The sequence below is a fragment of the Salmo salar genome, chromosome 13, assembly GCF_965601325.2.
Source record: "Salmo salar chromosome 13, fSalSal1, whole genome shotgun sequence".
NCBI classification, from domain to species: domain Eukaryota; kingdom Metazoa; phylum Chordata; class Actinopteri; order Salmoniformes; family Salmonidae; genus Salmo; species Salmo salar.
Window position 1 is genome coordinate 101890309 of NC_138303.1, and position 19662 is coordinate 101909970.

Consider the following 19662-nt stretch of genomic DNA (forward strand, 5'->3'; position numbering starts at 1 on the left):
GACACCACACACAAACACACACCACACAGACACCACACACAAACACACACCACACACAAACCACAGACACCACACACAAACCACAGACACCACACACAAACACACACCACACAGACACCACACACAAACCACAGACACCACACACAAACACACACCACACACAAACACACACCACACACACACCACACCCCCCACACAGAAGACACCACACAGACGACACCACACCCCCCACACACAAACACACACAGACACCACACACACACACAGACCATACAGACACCACACACAAACACAGACCATACAGACACCACACACAAACACACCACACACAAACAGACACCACACAAACACACACAAACCATACACAATACAGACACCACATACACCCACACCATACAGACACCACACACACCCACACAGACACCATACAGACACCACACACACACACACACACACCATACAGACACACCACACACCATACACCGACACCACACACCACACACCATACACACACACACACACACCACAGACGACACCACACCCCCTACACACAAACACACAGACACCACACAAACAAACCATACATACACCCACAATACAGACACCACATACACCCACACCATACAGACACCACACACCATACAGACACCACACACACACACCATACAGACACACCACACACACACACCATACAGACACACCACACACACACACACACCACACACACACCCACCATACAGACACACCACACACACACACCATACAGACACCACAGACACACACACACCACAGACACCATACAGACACACCACACAGACACACACCATACACAGACACCACACACACCATACACACAGACACACACACACCACACGCACCATACAGACACCCCCCCATACAGACACCACACCCCCCCATACACACCCCACACACACACCCCATATACAGACCCCACACACACCATACAGACACACCACACACCATACACAGACACCACACAGACACACAGACACACACACACACCATACACAGACACACACACACACCATACACAGACACCACACAGACACACACACCACACAGACACCACACAGACACACACACACACCACACAGACACACACACACACCACACAGACACACACACACACCACACAGACACAGACACAGACACACACACCACACACACACACACACACAGACACACCATACAGACACCCCCCCATACAGACCCCACACACACACCCCATATACAGACCCCACACACACACCCCATATACAGACCCCACACACACACCCCATATACAGACCCCACACACACACCCCATATACAGACCCCATACAGACACCCCACACACACCCCATACAGACACCCCACACACACCCCATACAGACACCCCACACACCCCATACAGACACCACACACACCCCATACAGACACCACACACACCCCATACAGACACCACACACACCCCATAGAGACACCACACACCCACCATACAGACACGCACGCACCCACCATACAGACACGCACGCACCCACACACCATACAGACACGCACGCACCCACACACCATACAGACACGCACGCCCCCACACACCATACAGACACGCACGCCCCCACACACCATACAGACACGCACGCCCCATATACAGACCCCACACACACGCCCCATATACAGACACCCCACACACGCCCCATATACAGACACCCCACACACGCCCCATATACAGACACCCCACACACGCCCCATATACAGACACCCCACACACGCCCCACATACAGACACCCCACACACGCCCCACACACAGACACCACACACACACGCCCCACACACGCCCCATACACACACGCCCCATACACACACGCCACACACACACGCCCCATACACAGACGCCACACACACACGCCCCACATACACACGCCACACACACACGCCCCACATACACACGCCACACACAGACACGCCACACACAGACACCACACACCCACCCCCCATACAGACACCACACACCCACCCCCCATACAGACACCACACACCCACCCCCCATACAGACACCACACACCCACCCCCCATACAGACACCACACACCCACCCCCCATACAGACACCACACACACCCACCCCCCATACAGACACCACACACACCCACCCCCCATACAGACACCACACACACCCACCCCCCATACAGACACCACACACACCCACCCCCCATACAGACACCACACACACCCACCCCCCATACAGACACCACACACACCCACCCCCCATACAGACACCACACACACCCACCCCCCATACAGACACCACACACACCCACCCCCCATACAGACACCACACACACCCACCCCCCATACAGACACCACACACACCCACCCCCCATACAGACACCACACACACCCACCCCCCATACAGACACCACACACACCCACCCCCCATACAGACACCACACACACCCACCCCCCATACAGACACCACACACACCCACCCCCCATACAGACACCACACACACCCACCCCCCATACAGACACCACACACACCCACCCCCCATACAGACACCACACACACCCACCCCCCATACAGACACCACACACACCCACCCCCCATACAGACACCACACACACCCACCCCCCATACAGACACCACACACACCCACCCCCCATACAGACACCACACACACCCACCCCCCATACAGACACCACACACACCCACCCCCCATACAGACACCACACACACCCACCCCCCATACAGACACCACACACACCCACCCCCCATACAGACACCACACACACCCACCCCCCATACAGACACCACACACACCCACCCCCCATACAGACACCACACACACCCACCCCCCATACAGACACCACACACACCCACCCCCCATACAGACACCACACACACCCACCCCCCAGACAGACACCACACACACCCACCCCCCAGACAGACACCACACACACCCACCCCCCAGACAGACACCACACACACCCACCCCCCAGACAGACACCACACACACCCACACACCAGACAGACACCACACACACCCACACACCAGACAGACCCCACACACCCCCACACACCAGACAGACCCCACACACACCATACACACCCACACACCATACACACACACAGACACCACACACACAGACACCACACACACAGACACCACACACCCACACACCAGACAGACACCACACAACCACACACCAGACAGACACCACACAGACAGACACCACACAGACAGACAGACAGACACAGACACTAGAGGTCGACCGATTAAATCAGAATGGCCAATTAATTAGGGCCGATTTCAAGTTTTCATAACAATCGGTATTTTGGGCTGCCGATTTGCCGATTTGTATTTTGTTTTATAAATATTTTTTAACTAGGCAAGTCAGTTAAGAACAGATTCTTATTTTTAATGACGGCCTAAGAACTGCCTTGTTCAGGGGCAGAACGACAGATTTTTACCTTGTCAGCTTGGGGATTTAATCTTGCAACCTTACGGTTAAACTAGTCCAACGCTCTAACCACCTGCTTTACATTGCACTCCACGAGGAGCCTGCCTGTTACGCGAATGCAGTAAGAAGCCAAGGTAAGTTGCTAGCAAGCAATAAACTTATCTTATAAAAAACAATCAATCAATCATAATCACTAGTTGATGGTTGATGATATTACTAGTTTATCTAGCCTGTCCTGCGTTGCATGTAATCGCTTAGGTACACGTTGCTTCAACCATAAACATCAATGCATTTCTTAAAATCAATACACAAGTATATATTTTTACACCTGCATATTTAGTTAATATTGCCTGCTAACATGAATTTCTTTTAAATTGGGAAAATGTGTCACTTCTCTTGCAAACAGTAAGCGTATATGCAGCAGTTTGGGCCGCCTGGCTCGTTGCGAACTAATTTGCCAGAATTTTACGTAATTATGACATAACATTGAAGGTTGTGCAATGTAACAGGAATATTTAGACTTAGGGATGCCACCCGCTAGATAAAATACGGAACGGTTCCGTATTTCACTGACAGGAAAAATGTTTTGTTTTCGAGATGATAGTTTGCGGATTCGACCATATTAATGACCGAATGCTCCCATTTCTGTGTGTTTATTATATTATAATTAAGTCTATGATTTGATAGAGCAGTCTGACTGAGCGATGGTAGGCAGCAGCAGGCTCGTAAGCATTCATTCATACAGCACTTTCCTGCGTTTACCAGCAGCCCTTCGCAATGCATTGCACTGTTTATGACTTCAAGCCTGTCAACTCCCAAGATTAGGCTGGTGTAACCGATGTGAAATGGCTAGCTAGTCAGCCGGGTGCGCGCTAATAGTGTTTCAAACGTCACTCGCTCTGAGACTTGGAGTAGTTTTTCCCCCTTGCTCTGCATGAGTAACACTGCTTCGAGGGTGGCTGTTGTCGATGTGTTCCTGGTTCGAGCCCAGGTAGGAGCGAAGAGAGGGACGGAAGCTATACTGTTACACTGGCAATACTAAAGTGCCTATAAAAACATCCAATAGTCAAAGGTATATGAAATACAAATCGAAGAGAGAATTGGTCCCATAATTCCTATAATATATACAACCTACAACTTCTTACCTGGGAATATTGAAGACTCATGTTAAAAGGAACCACCAGCTTTCATATGTTCTCATGTTCTGAGCAAGGAACTTAAACGTTAGCTTTCTTACATGGCACATATTGCACTTTTACATTCTTCTCCAACACTTTGTTTTTGCATTATTTAAACCAAATTGAACATGTTTCATTATTTATTATGAGACTAAATTGATTTTATTGATGTACTATATTAAGTTAAAATAAGTGTTCATTCAGTATTGTTGTAATTGTCATTATTACAAATAAATACATTTAAAAAGGAAAAATCGGCCGACTAATCGGTATTGGCTTTTTTGGTCCTCCAATAATCGGTATTGGCGTTGAAAAATCATAATCGGTCGACCTCTAACACACACACCATACAGACACCACACACACACACACAGAGATACCACACACACAGACACCACACACCATACAGACAGACACCACAATTTTTATTTACAAATGCGAGTGAAATGCTAGCACTGTGGAGCCACACACCATACAGACATCCCCCCACAGAGACGCCACACTATACAGATACCATACACTTTTTATTTACTAATGAAATGCTAGCACTGTGGAGCCCTGACCACACGCCAACGTGGCTGGTGAAATCTACCCGCAGCTGGCAGGTTAATTTTAGGCCCTGTTTGAATCCCTTTTGAGTGATGCCGACTATTAAAAACACCGTTAGCAAAATTCCTGACATTCCCGTCCCACCCTTGGAGGAGGTACATGGTTGTACTCAGCAGGCACCAAATAGAAGAAAACAGACTGGTGGAGGCAGACTACCTGAATATGTCCAATAAGAATCACCTGTTTTCCTCTGCAAAGCGCATTGCTATGGTGTGCTCTAATGAATTCTCATTAGGACAGTCATCGAGGGAGTAGCTACCTGTGTTGAAGTCCAGCTTGGACACCTGCAGGGCGTAGGCCTCACACTCCTTCTTACTGAAGCTGAAGATGATAACCGGCTGGAAGTTCTTCTCCATGATCATCTTCACGATCTTGAACACGTTGGACGGCCCTAAAGGAGACAACACACAGTGAACAAAACAAGGGATTTTGGGTAATATTCCAGGAATTTTGAAACCCAAATTTAGATGACACTGAATCATCTGACAAAACTTGGCTCACATTAATACTTGTGGTCAGCAGTATAGGCAGTTAGTCACACACCTCGTGTTCCTCCTTTGCGTCCCTTGGTGTCCCACTTGCCCCCTCCGCTGCTGCCCCCAGAGTCCCCTGTGTCTCTCAGCACCTGCATGGCCGTGTTGAAGTTGTCCTCTCTGAACTCTCCCTGGAGGAGACAAGACACGATCAGACACTCTGGGTCAATAACCGACCCTAGAGTAGACACGATCAGACACTCTGGGCTCATTTCACATTCTATTCCCAGAGGTGTGAATAGTTATCACTAAGCTACTATTCCCAGAGGTGTGAATAGTTATCACTAAGCTACTGTTCCCAGAGGTGTGAATAGTTATCACTAAGCTACTGTTCCCAGAGGTGTGAATAGGTATCACTAAGCTACTGTTCCCAGAGGTGTGAATAGTTATCACTAAGCTACTGTTCCCAGAGGTGTGAATAGTTATCACTAAGCTACTGTTCCCAGAGGTGTGAATAGTTATCACTAAGCTACTGTTCCCAGAGGTGTGAATAGTTATCACTAAGCTACTATTCCCAGAGGTGTGAATAGTTATCACTAAGCTACTGTTCCCAGAGGTGTGAATAGTTATCACTAAGCTACTGTTCCCAGAGGTGTGAATAGTTATCACTAAGCTACTGTTCCCAGAGGTGTGAATAGTTATCACTAAGCTACTGTTCCCAGAGGTGTGAATAGTTATCACTAAGCTACTGTTCCCAGAGGTGTGAATAGTTATCACTAAGCTACTGTTCCCAGAGGTGTGAATAGTTATCACTAAGCTACTGTTCCCAGAGGTGTGAATAGTTATCACTAAGCTACTGTTCCCAGAGGTGTGAATAGTTATCACTAAGCTACTGTTCCCAGAGGTGTGAATAGTTATCACTAAGCTACTGTTCCCAGAGGTGTGAATAGTTATCACTAAGCTACTGTTCCCAGAGGTGTGAATAGTTATCACTAAGCTACTGTTCCCAGAGGTGTGAATAGTTATCACTAAGCTACTGTTCCCAGAGGTGTGAATAGTTATCACTAAGCTACTGTTCCCAGAGGTGTGAATAGTTATCACTAAGCTACTATTCCCAGAGGTGTGAATAGTTATCACTAAGCTACTATTCCCAGAGGTGTGAATAGTTATCACTAAGCTACTATTCCCAGAGGTGTGAATAGTTATCACTAAGCTACTATTCCCAGAGGTGTGAATAGTTATCACTAAGCTACTGTTCCCAGAGGTGTGAATGGCTATCACACTAAGCTGATACTTGCATGTTTAGCCAGGTACCTAACACCATGCTTAGTCATCCCACTGACAGACATTGTAAACCGAACCTAAATAATGGAGTGATTTTTGTGTGCTCTCATCACTGTAACCCATCTGGCCTGTTACGACAACAGCATGATGCAAGCAATGCTTAACACAGACCTAGCCCGAACCATGAAAAACAGCCCCAGACCATTATTCCTCCTTTACAGTTGGCACTATGCATTGGGGCAGGTAGCATTACTACCTTACTAACTTTAAGCATCAGCTGTCAGAGCAGCTTACAAATCACTGCACCTGTACACAGCCCATCTGTAAATAGCCCACCCAACTACCTCATCCCCATATTGTTATTTATTTTTTTGCTCCTTTGCACCCCAGTATTTCTACTTGCACATTTATCTTCTGCACATCTATCACTCCAGTGTTAATGCTAAATTGTAATTATTTCACCACTATGTCCAATGTATTGCCTTACCTCCATAATCTTACTACATTCGCATACACTGTATATAGACTTTTCTATTGTGTTATTGACTGTACGTTTGTTTATGTGTAACTGTGTTGTTGTTTGTGTCGCACTGCTTTGCTTTATCTTGACCAGGTCGCAGATGTAAATGAGAACTTGTTCTTAACTGGCCAACCTGGTTAAATAAAAATAAAATAATTCTCCTGGCATCTGCCAAACCCAGATTAGCCTGTCGGATTGCCAGACGGTGAAGCGTGATTCATCACTCCAGAGAATGCGTTTCCACTGCTCAAGATTCCAATGGCGCAGAGCTTTACACCAGTCCAGCCAACATTTGGCATTGCGCATGGTGATCTTAGGCTTGAGTGCGGCTGCATGGCCATGGAAACCCATTTCATGAAGCTCCCAACTAACAGTTATTGTGCTAACATTGCTTCCAGAGGCAGTTTGGAACTCAGTAGTGAGGGTTACAACTGAGGAATTATGATTTGTATGCCCTACACGCATCAGCGGTAAGGTTCTGTGAGCTTGTGTGGCCATCCACTTCACCATCCACTTCACCATCCACTTCACAACTGAGCCCTTGCTGCTCCTAAACATTTCCACTTTATCTTCATGGATACATATATAAAATGACTGTACAATGAAGTGAATGAAGTGTATTTCCACTGTGACAGGGTGTGCATCATCTGTGTGTATAGTAAATGCAGAAGGCAACGTGTTGTCACAGTCAAGACAGAGGAAACCTCTGGTATTGTGGATGTCCTTACGTTCTCATCCACCACAAGGTGAAGTCCGTCGCCACCTGCTGGGAAGATGTAGTGCTGCAGGGGGGTTGGCCGAAAGTCAGTATACACCACGTGACAGGGCTGCACGGGGACAAGAAGAAGTCACCAGTAAAGTATTAGCATCTCATCACAATAACTATTTATTCAACCTTTATTTACAGTTAAGTCGATTCAGTCAATTCTTTCCAAGTGTGTGCTCAGCCTTCGAAAGGGAACAGCCAGTGTTGCAGCCCAGTCCTTCTGCTGACCAAGGTTAGTCTGGCACTGGAGTGAGACTGGGCAGCCAGGGGGATGGCAGACCGGTCACTAGACAGTTCCGAGGGGACGGGTCTTTAAAAGTAATAGGATATGTGGTGGACACCACTGGAAGCACAAGATGGGGGACGTCTGTCAACAGCCTGCGCTTCTTATAGGAAGTCAAGTAAGTGACCAAGTTAATGAAATAAACCCCACCTGTTTGTGGAGGTGGCAGATCCACTCAGCAAACTGCTTGGCGTTGGGGATGGTGGCGGACAGGAAGACATAGTGGACATTGTCAGGAAGCAGGATGATGGTCTCCTCCCAGACCACGCCACGCTCTGCATCTCTCATGTAATGGATCTCATCAAAGATGACCCAGGCCACCTCTCTCATGACCTCTGACCCTCGGTACAACATGCTCCTCAGGATCTGAAACAATAAGGAGAAGTTCACTTTATTGTCCAAATGCCCAACAGAAATGCGTCTTCCATTTTATCCGTATCCCTCCAAAATACAGAATGGAGCAGAGGAGACAGATGAGAGCAGGGGACGGAGGTCGGAGCAGGGGTCGGAGCCAAGGGCAATATCAAGTTGAGCAGACAGAGTGGAGAGTTGATAATGTGATGATAATCGACTGATAACGGAAAGCTCTGATGTTGTACCTCAGTGGTCATGACAAGGCAGGAGGCAGTGGGGTTGATGGTGACATCACCGGTCATCAAGCCAACATCTTGGAACTCTTCGTACATCTCTCTGTACTTCTGGTTACTCAGGGCCTTGATGGGGCTGGTGAAGATGACCCTCTGCTTCCCTCTCAGGGCTAGAGCTATGGCATACCTGGAGGAGGGGGAGGGGTAGACGAGGGTTTGGGAAAGTTTTTAAGAGACTGCCTAGATACACTAATCTGGCCCTTGAGGTCCTAAGTACATTAACTGATTTTGACCTGGGACATCAGGTGAGTGGAATCTCGAGCCAATCAGTGACATGAATCAATTAACTAATTTACAGACAAAATAACATACAATCAGTGTGTCAAACTCACTCTGCACAGACAGTCTTTCCTGCAGAGGTGTGGGCAGACACAAGCACTGACTGGTTGTTGTCTATGCACAGAATGGCCTCACGTTGGAAGGGATCCAGAATGAAGGGGTACTCCTGCAAAACAGACCAGTAAGACGTTAGCAGGAACAGAAACGGGTGGACTGGAGTCACTTGACAAGGCAATGTTTAAGGCCCTGATTTTCAGACCGTGCTTTCACCATATCCACGCAACAGAGATTTACAGTTACACTACCTTGGCTGCTTTCCCCACACGAGGCTTAAGCTGTGTGTACTCCTCATTGGCTGGCAGGGCTACCTGTTCAGGTAAAGGAAAACAGAAATGTCAATAAGGGGAAGCCGGTTGATATATTGGACTATACCCAGGTTTCATAAATTAATAAAAAATAAATATATTTTGTTAATATTTCAAAAGACCTGTGAAAGCTCTTACCTCGTGATTGCATCCTTCCACTGTCTCAACCGGCTCCACCTTCACTTTGGGCATGCAGTCTGCAAGACTGGGGATGGCCATTTGATATTCATTAGCATTCAATCCGTTAACCAACCATGAGTAGAATTCACACGTCACTCTAATTTGCATATCATATAGCCATGTGTCTACACCAACAGCGAACCATAACACTTTACACAATTACAAATCTAGGCAGTCGGTAGAGATGAAAGAGTGCACTGAAATTGCAGTGGGCCGGACTCAAACCCATGCTGCAGCGGTAGCTATATCTGATCTTGAGGCAGCAAATCTAGAATTGTTCAAAGTCACATCTTACTTGATCTCCTCTGTAGAGACAGTCTCCAGCTTCGCCTTCTTCCCGAACACCACCTCATCTGTCTCGTCGTTGTCTGCTTCCCTCTTGGTCTTGGCAGCAGGGGGCTCGTTCTTTCCGCGTTCATCATTATTACTGGTTGCTTTCCTGAAAAGTGAGAATAAATCAGTAATGTTACTTTAGAATAGAAGAGGCTGCAGTGCATGTGCTTTCTCATCCTACAGTTACAAATAACAACTCCATTCACAATATTAAGTAGCAGCCTGCCTACCTGTTGGCTCTTGGTCCTTGTAGTCTATCCTTTAACTTTTAATTCCTTCAAATTACATCTTCCATTGATTAGATACACTACACGGCCAAAAGTATGTGGACCCCTGCTCGTCGAATATCTCACTCCAATATCATGGGCATTAATCTGGATTTGTTACCCCTTTTGCTGCTATAACAGCTTCCACTCTTCTGAGAAGGCTTTTCACTAGATGTTGGAACATTGATGCGGGGACTTGCTTCCATTCAGCCACAAGAGCATTAGTGAGGTCGGTCACTGATGTTGGGCGATTAGACCTGGCTCGCAGTCAGCGTTCCAATTCATCCCAAAGTTGATTGATGGGTTGAGGTTAGGACCCTGTGCAGGCCAGTCTTGTTCTTTCACACCGATCTTGACAAACCATTTTTGTATGGACCTCATTTGTGCATGGGGGCATTGTCATGCTGAAACAGGAAAATGCATTCCCAAAACTGTTGCCACAAAGATGGAAGCACAGAATTGTCTAGAATGTCATTGTATGCTGAAGCGTTACAATTTCCCTTCACTGGAACTAAGGGGCCTAGCCCAAACCATGAAAAACATCCCCAGACCATTATTCCTCCTCCACCAAACTTTACAGTTGGCACTATGCATTGGTGCAGGTAGCGTTCTCCTGGCATCTGCCAAAGCTAGATTCGGCCGTCGAACTGCCAGATGGTGAAGCGTGATTCATCACTCTAGACAACGCCTTTCCAGTGCTCCAGAGTCCAATGGCGGCGAGCTTTACACCACTCCAGCCGACGCTTGGCATTGCAAAATAGCCTAATCTTCATGACTAATGTTCAAACAGTATCAAGGTTCTGGTCTAATGCTTCAAAAATGTTAGGCATAACCATGTTCATGGAACTCTAGGGCTTGTGTGCTGCTGCTCGGCCATGGAAACCCATTTCATGAAGCTGACGTTGCTTCCGGAGGCAGCTTGGAACTCGGTAGTGAGCGTTGCAACTGAGGCCAGACGATTGGTACGCGCTTCAGCACTCCCGTTCTGTGAGCTCGCATGGCCTACCACTTTGCGGCTGAGCCGTAATGGTTCCAAGGCGTTTCCAGCACTTACAGTTGACAAGGGCAGCTTTAGCAGGGCAGAAATGTGACATACTAGGACAGTGCCACGCTGAAAGTCACTGAGCTCTGTGTGTTCTATTTTATACACCTGTCAGCAATGGGTGTGACTGAAATGGCCAAATCCACTCATTTGAAGGGGTGTCCACATATACATATATATTTACTACTGCTCCATATCTTGGCAGGTTATTATTCCACAGCAATATCTGGCTGATCTTCCAAAGTGTGGTCCTTTGATAAGGGTCAAACTTCAAACTGAATGAGGGACACAGTGAAACATCTGTACAGAATGGCATATTGGGAAGGATTACACCTGTAATACCAGAGACAGAAGTGCCCCCCCCCCCCCCCCCCGTTAAATTACAGCCAATTAACTAAGCAGACCAGACCCAGCCGCTATCGGATTGGTGCATGGGAGATCAACCCCGTTAAGCAGACCGGAACTGACCATTTATTTCAAAAGTCAACGGCGTGAGTAAAATAACGTAATTTATCTACCATCTTTAATACCAGCCATATTGCAACCGATGCGTATCTACGTGTCTAAACGTTAACACAGCGTCGGGATTGTAATGTAGTTCACGAGGCCATCGTGGACGAAGTTAATGTCTGAGGACTGTAGGGAGAAGGCAGAATGCTGCCTAGTTTGATAGTTACCTTCCGACTATACTATAGCTAAAATCACTAACACTAGATATTTGAACGAATAAAATGTGGCAAAATGTTCATACTGGTAAACACACAAGTCTCACTCCCAAGAGTCTGGGATTAAATATAAACCAGTGTAAATGTAACGTTAGGCATTGGGCTGCAAAGTTAGTAGCTAGCCGTCGTTAGCATTATTTAGCCAGCAAGGCTAGATGCTGTTTGCGAGTGTTCTCATTTGATAGTTGTCTGTGTCATTACTTTATGAATTGAAAATAACTTTCTAACCGAATGAAAACCCATAACTAACATACCCCTTTTCAGGTATTGGTGGTTTCTTTTTAGTTGAAGATGTTTGTTCTTCATCGAACACGCTGAACAAATCGTCTCCAAAGGCGTCCGCCATGATTGCAAGATGAAAACACACAAATCCCACAATGCAACAATATTACTTCCGCTACGGCAAACGGAAACTACCAATTCATAACTCGCGAAAAATATTTTAGACGCGTTTTATTATTTGGCAAACTAGCCACAGCATTATTATGAATATAGAAAATATGCTGGACTCCACTCTTGAATAGTCAATCGTTTATACTGCCGATATACTAGTCTAGTACAGCGGTGTTATAACGTGTTATTATAACGTGACAGACAGATTGCGTTGTAAGTGCTTGTGTCTTTTCACCGGTGTCTGCAAGGTGTAGCTGTTTTCTAACTAGCTAACGTTACTAGCTAGCTATCTGTTTTTAGAGTAGCCAGACAACCGTCATATTTTAAGAAACATATGAAATTAGCTGTTGACTGATGTTTTTAAATGTATTAGACCTGTAGGGCAACAGATCGCAGTCTCTCAATGGGTGGAAAGAAGAAGAAATCAGCCACTGTCCCTACAGTCCAACCGGCAGCAGCAGGCAACAATGTTCCTGCTGCTGGAAACGGCGTGGCTGACCCTGCTACTACTGGGAAAAAGCAGAAGCCAACTCCTGCTAAAGCTGCTGTGAAAGAAAACAAGCCAAAAGGTATGTCACTCATATAAAGTAATGTCTAGTTAGCTAGCTAGATCTGAGCAGAGTTAGGTCTCAGAAGACTGTGGCTGTTGTTATGAGTCAGAAACCCCTGGTGGGTAATGATAGCCTGTAATACATGATTCAATGTTGGATGGCATATGGCAGGCATAATTAAACCATCTATGTGAGTCTGACACTTTCATTGACTCGTTTGACAGGTCCAAAGACCTACAGCCTCACAAACACAGCACAAGTGGACACAGGAGGAGTCACTGACAAGTCTATACTCAAAGTAAGTGTGCAGAATAGACTGATGTTTAATCCTGTTATTAGCCTACTACTTTATAAACACGTCCTGAAATGTTTTACTTCTGTTACAGGTTGTCATTCAAACAGACTTGGAGAAGAAGATCATCAAACTGATCAATGATTTCAGGCAAGAGAATGGAGACAAAGGACCGATATCAGGAAGACTCACCAACAAGAAACTGCTGGTAAAGAATATCATGTGTCACAGTAACAAACGAGCCTTGATTCACATGTCTGTCATTATGTATTTTGTTAATCTATTCTAATGTCATGCTTTGTGTTACACTGTCATGATGTAGCCTGTGATTGTGTTTTACAGGATCTCTACTTAGCTCTGCAGAAGTTCAAGTTTAAGACGGAGCACATTGAGGAAGCCATGAAAAGCAGTGTGTTGTATGGAGGAGACCTGCACTCTGCCCTCGACTGGCTTTGCCTGAACCTGAAAGATGGTACTTTGATTTTCAAATTGTCCGTTCTTTTTACCTTCTTATCGCAATAAACTTCTCACTGATCCTCTGACTGACTCGTTTTACTCTAGCTTTCTTTCATTCCCTCCTCTCCTTCAGAGGAGCTGCCAGCAGGTTTCAGTCAGAGGATGCAGGAAGAGAACCATGAGACCAAGCCAAAGTTCCAGCCTGCACCCCAAGCACCCGAACCTGAATCTCCCAAAGAGCCGAAGAAAGAGCCGGCAAAGGTGGGGAAAATATAGCCTTGATCCACCCTTTCCTATTGTGTTGCTTAGAGTATGCGGAGCGAAGGTGACATTTACAGTCTGGCAATGTAAGATTATGGGAAACATTTTCTACACATTCTGAGTCTGTGAGTCAATGAATGATCAGTCATCTCCATGGTGATCTCCATGTTGACAGGTGAATGTGAAGGATGAGGGGGCCAGTGTGAAGGAGTGGATCCTTAGATACGCAGAGCAGTCCAGTGAGGAGAGCAGCGAAGAAGAGGAGGAGCAGAGTGGGAAGAAGACACGGAACCCAGAACTGGATGAGAAGTTTGATCCGGTAAGCTGAACTCAGCAATCATGTCACACATTCACCTGTTACACTGACATGTACTGTATAAATTATGACAATCTAAGCTGGTCTTACTTTTCTCATAGCCTGGGTGCAACTCTGTTTCTGTGCTCTTGCCAACACATTATGGAATGTTTAGCATGACAATTCCATAAGGAGTTGGCAAGAGAGCAGAAACGGACTGGCACACAGGCTACTTTTCTGAAAGTTCTAGGGACTATAACTACTGGGTACTACTTGATGGGTAATACTGTTTCCCTTCACTCTGGTTATGTCATGTGATGTTGTGTAGAACGACAGGTACCTGGTGCTCACTGCACAGCTGTACGATGCCAAGGAGATGGCTGCTACAGCCAAGGCCAAGAAGGACAAAGGAGGACAGAGGACTGCACAGGACAGAATCAGAGTCATACAGCAAGGTCTGTCTGGGTCCTCCATTGTCAACTGAACACCCACATTATCTACATCAGGGATGGGCAACTTTGAACGGGGATGGGGGGCCACAAAAAAATCGGAACTCATCATGAGGGGCCTCAGTGGCATGTGGGTCTCCGTACCCACATCCATACCCACACATGCAGTCAGAGCCGGCCCTAAGCAAAATGTTGTGTCCCCCCCCCCGCCCCAACAACAGAAACATTTTGCCATTTTAAAGCACGTTTGCTCCAATTCTACTCATTTAGCCACGGGGCAAAAATAAGATTTTGTTATTTTATAACTAATTTCATGCAATTCTACAAATTTTGCCATGGGTTGTAGAGAAAAATGTGAAGTTTTACAGCTACTTTCCTGCAATTGTACACATTTTTCCATAGGGTGGAAAGAAATGTTAGCAGTTTTTAATATGATATCTGAGTCAGAGTGATTAACAAAATCAATGGGGGACCACCCAGTCGGTAATTCAACCATGATTACTACAAGTTTAGATAACTTACCAATCTAAAACAATTTTTACTTAAGTGACTGTCAGTAACCACGTTTCCATCCAACTATTTAATTACCTGACGCGTGAATAAAGTAACAACCGGGCTGATGGAAACATGAAATGCCGGTGCAGTTTTATAAATGCCGACAGACAATTTGTTCGTTAGACATGGTGGGATCTTTTTGTGTCTGTAAAATTAATTATGCAAGAAATGGCGGTAGAAACACCTTATGATATAATAACAATAACCATCATATGGAAGTAAACTTGGAGTCATGCTGTATGGTCCTCCCACTACGACTCAGGAAAGCATACAGTTTATTAGGCTACAGATGAAATAAGTTATGATCTTCACAGTGGTGATAGTGCAAGGTGATGAGCTTGGTGCTCCTTTCCAATAAATATTGAGGGTCTTACTCTGTTGACATCAATGCTTGGCCGCCGTTTGACAAATACAAATAAATCGCTCTCATCTATAATAATCTCAATATGCAGGTAGTCTACCCGCAGTGTATCTGCGAGCTGTTGGTTAGAACGCATGTGCCAAGACGAGAGTAGGCATATTTGCTATATAACACAACAGTTTTGTGACAAAACCATCAGTAGAGTTGAAAATGCAATGGAAACCCATTGGAATTTAATGGCAAAGTACATTTTTATGTGCACTACGTCATCACGCACAGCCTTTTATCCACAAAAGGTCAGTTTAATTGAAACACATCCCTGGTGGGAAAATGCTCATATTGTTTTATACACATTTTTGAATATTTGCATGAAAATCTGTTGCAAACTGGATGGAAACCTAGCTACTGACTAACATAGAAAGAGAAACTGCTGATGCACAACCAATTTTCGAAATTGCACTTTGTGTATTCTACTATTCTAACTCTCAACAGTAAGCTGAGACCCGACTGAGTTCCTAAAAAAATATATATTCAGTAGCAGTCCTATGGTACTGTAAATATTTGTTATGTTTTGGTATTTGGAAATGTATCCGTGGGCCTACATAATGGGGGCCGCTGCCAGTTGCCCACCCCTGATCTGCATACATTCTTTAAAACTATTTACAATAACATATTCATCAATGTTCCGTATTTGACCACAGAGCATCCTTTTTGATAATATTTCCTAGAAGTAAACTCAGCAAAAAAAGAAACGTCCTCTCACTGTCAACTGCGTTTATTTTCAGCAAACTTAACATATGTAAATATTTGTATGACCATAACAAGATTCAACAACTGAGACATAAACTGAACAAATTCCACAGACATCTGACTAACAGAAATGGAATAATGTGTCCCTGAACAAAGGGGGGTCAAAATCAAAAGTAACAGTCAGTATCTGATGTGGCCACCAGCTGCATTCAGTACTGCAGTGCATCTCCTCCTCATGGACTGCACCAGATTTGCCAGTTCTTGCTGTGAGATGTTATCCCACTCTTCCACCAAGGCAACTGCAAGTTCCCGGACATTTCTGGGGGGAATGGCCCTAGCCCTCACCCTCCGATCCAACAGGTCCCAGACGTGCTCTTCGCTGGCCATGGCAGAACACTGACATTCCTGTCTTGCAGGAACCCATGCACAGAATGAGCAGTATGGCTGGTGGCATTGTCATGCTGGAGGGTCATGTCAGGATGAGCCTGCAGGAAGGGTACCACATGACGGAAAAGGATGTCTTCCCTGTAACGCACAGCGTTGAGATTGCCTACAATGACAACCAGCTCAGTCCGATGATGCTGTGACACACCACCCATGACCATGACGGACCCTACACCTCCAAATCGATCCCACTCCAGAGTACAGTCGTGGCCAAAAGTTTTGATAATGACAAATATTAATTTTCACAAAGTCTGCTGCCTCAGTTTGTGTGATGGCAATTTGCATATACTCCAGAATGTTATGAAGAGTGATCAGATTAATTGCAATTAATTGCAAAGTCCCTCTTTGCCATGCAAATGAACTGAATCCCCCAAAAACATTTCCACTGCATTTCAGCCCTGCCACAGAAGGACCAGCTGACATCATGTCAGTGATTATCTCGTTAACACAGGTGTTACTGTTGACGAGGACAAGGCTGGAGATCACTCTGTCATGCTGATTTAGTTTGAATAACAGACTGGAAGCTTCAAAAGGAGGGTGGTGCTTGGAATCATTGTTCTTCCTCTGTCAACCATGGTTACCTGCAAGGAAACATGTGCCGTCATCATTGCTTTGCACAAAAAGGGCTTCACAGGCAAGGATATTGCTGCCAGTAAGATTGCACCTAAGTCAACCATTTATCGGATCATCAGGAACTTCAAGAAGAGCGGTTCAATTGTTGTGAAGAAGGCTTCAGGGCGCCCAACAAAGTCCAGCAAGCGCAGGGACCGTCTCCTAAAGTTGATTCAGCTGTGGGATCGGGGCACCACCAGTACAGAGCTTGCTCAGGAATGGCAACAGGCAGGTGTGAGTGCATCTGCACGCACAGTGAGGCGAAGACTTTTGGAGGATGGCCTGGTGTCAAGAAGGGCAGCAAAGAAGCCACTTCTCTCCAGGAAAAATATCAGGGACAGACTGATATTCTGCAAAAGGTACAGGGATTGGACTGCTGAGGACTGGGGTAAAGTCCTTTACTCTGATGAATCCCCTTTCCGATTGTTTGGGGCATCCGGAAAAAAGCTTGTCCAGAGAAGACAAGGTGAGCGCTACCATCAGTCCTGTGTCATGCCAACAGTAAATCATCCTGAGACCATTCATGTGTGGGGTTGCTTCTCAGGCAAGGGAGTGGGCTCACTCACAATTTTGCCTAAGAACACAGCCATGAATAAAGAATGGTACCAACACATCCTCCGAGAGCAACTTCTCCCAACCATCCAGGAACAGTTTGGTGACGAACAATGCCATTTCCAGCATGATGGAGCACCTTGCCATAAGGCAAAAGTGATAACTAAGTGGCTCGGGGAACAAACATTGATATTTTTTCCTGGGTCCATGGCCAGGAAAGTCCCCAGACCTTAATCCCATTGAGAACTTGTGGTCAATACTCAAGAGGCGGGTGGACAAACAAAAATCCACAAAATCTGACAAACTCCAAGCATTGATTATTCAAGAATGGGCTGCCATCAGTCAGGATGTGGCCCAGAAGTTAATTGACAGCGTGCCAGTGCGGATTGCAGAGGTCTTGAAAAAGAAGGGTCAACACTGCAAATATAGACTCTTTGCATCATCTTCATGTAATTGTCAATAAAAGCCTTTGACACTTACGAATTGCTTGTAATTATACTTCAGTATTCCATAGTAACATCTGACAAAAATATCTAAAGACACTGAGGCAGCAGACTTTGTGAAAATGAGTATTTGTGTCATTCTCAAAACTTTTGGCCAGGACTGTACAGGCCTCGGTGTAACGCTCATTCCTTCAACGATAAACGCGAATCCGGCTATCACCCCTGGTGAGACAACTGCGACTCGTCAGTGAAGAGCATTTTTTGCCAGTCCTGTCTGGTCCAGTGACGGTGGGTTTGTGCCCATAGGCAACGTTGGTGCCAGTGATGTCTGGTTAGGACCTGCCTTACAACAGGCCTACAAGCCCTCAGTCCAGCCTGTCTCAGCCTATTGCGGACAGTCTGAGCACTGATGGAGGGATTGTGCGTTCCTGGTGTAACTTCGGCAGTTGTTGTTGCCATCCTGTACCTGTCCCGCAGGTGTGATGTTCGGATGTACCGATCCTGTGCAGGTGTTACACGTGGTCTGCCACTGCGAGTACGATCAGCTGTCCGTCCTGTCTCCCTGTAGCGCTGTCTTAGGCGTCTCACAGTACAGACATTGCAATTTATTGCCCTGGCCACATCTGCAGTCCTCATGCCTCCTTGCAGCATGCCTAAGGCACATTCATGCAGATGAGCAGGGACCCTGGGCATCTTTCTTTTGGTGTTTTTCAGAATCAGTAGAAAGGCCTCTTAGTGTCCTAAGTTTTCATGACTGTGACCTTAATTGCCTACTGTCTGTAAGCTGTTAGTGTCTTAACAACTGTTCCACAGGTGCATGTTCATTAATTGTTTATGG

The 19662-nt window shown here is 46.0% G+C and overlaps 2 protein-coding genes and 1 non-coding gene across 5 annotated transcripts in view; 1 reads left to right on the top strand and 2 right to left on the bottom strand.

Moving 5' to 3' along the window:
* Window positions 1–12805, bottom strand: part of LOC106568406 (exosome RNA helicase MTR4) — a 75776-nt gene extending 62971 nt beyond the window's left edge. The window contains exons 1-10 of one of the 2 annotated variants that reach the window (XM_014138719.1): window positions 12665–12804; window positions 10340–10483; window positions 10003–10069; window positions 9805–9867; window positions 9553–9665; window positions 9173–9347; window positions 8724–8939; window positions 8253–8351; window positions 5791–5911; window positions 5507–5638 (exon numbers count right to left, since the gene is read on the bottom strand). In XM_014138719.1, coding sequence (XP_013994194.1) covers window positions 5507–5638; window positions 5791–5911; window positions 8253–8351; window positions 8724–8939; window positions 9173–9347; window positions 9553–9665; window positions 9805–9867; window positions 10003–10069; window positions 10340–10483; window positions 12665–12756 — 1222 coding nt within the window. In that variant the 5' untranslated portion in view covers window positions 12757–12804. Of the gene's footprint in view, window positions 1–5506; window positions 5639–5790; window positions 5912–8252; window positions 8352–8723; window positions 8940–9172; window positions 9348–9552; window positions 9666–9804; window positions 9868–10002; window positions 10070–10339; window positions 10484–12664 lie in introns of both variants that reach the window. The other variant, XM_082960526.1, reaches the window with a different exon arrangement.
* LOC123726271 (small nucleolar RNA SNORA35) lies at window positions 8460–8589 on the bottom strand. The gene has a single exon (XR_006758661.1). It is a non-coding gene; the product is annotated as a small nucleolar RNA SNORA35 (small nucleolar RNA).
* A 12-nt stretch (window positions 12806–12817) lies between the features above and the next one.
* Window positions 12818–19662, top strand: part of dhx29 (DEAH (Asp-Glu-Ala-His) box polypeptide 29) — a 29316-nt gene continuing 22471 nt past the window's right edge. Inside the window, exons 1-8 of one of the 2 annotated variants that reach the window (XM_014138717.2) lie at window positions 12818–13016; window positions 13177–13372; window positions 13579–13652; window positions 13741–13854; window positions 13989–14118; window positions 14236–14363; window positions 14539–14682; window positions 14987–15113. In XM_014138717.2, the coding sequence (XP_013994192.2) occupies window positions 13207–13372; window positions 13579–13652; window positions 13741–13854; window positions 13989–14118; window positions 14236–14363; window positions 14539–14682; window positions 14987–15113 (883 nt within the window). In that variant the 5' untranslated portion in view covers window positions 12818–13016; window positions 13177–13206. Of the gene's footprint in view, window positions 13373–13578; window positions 13653–13740; window positions 13855–13988; window positions 14119–14235; window positions 14364–14538; window positions 14683–14986; window positions 15114–19662 lie in introns of both variants that reach the window. The other variant, XM_082960525.1, reaches the window with a different exon arrangement.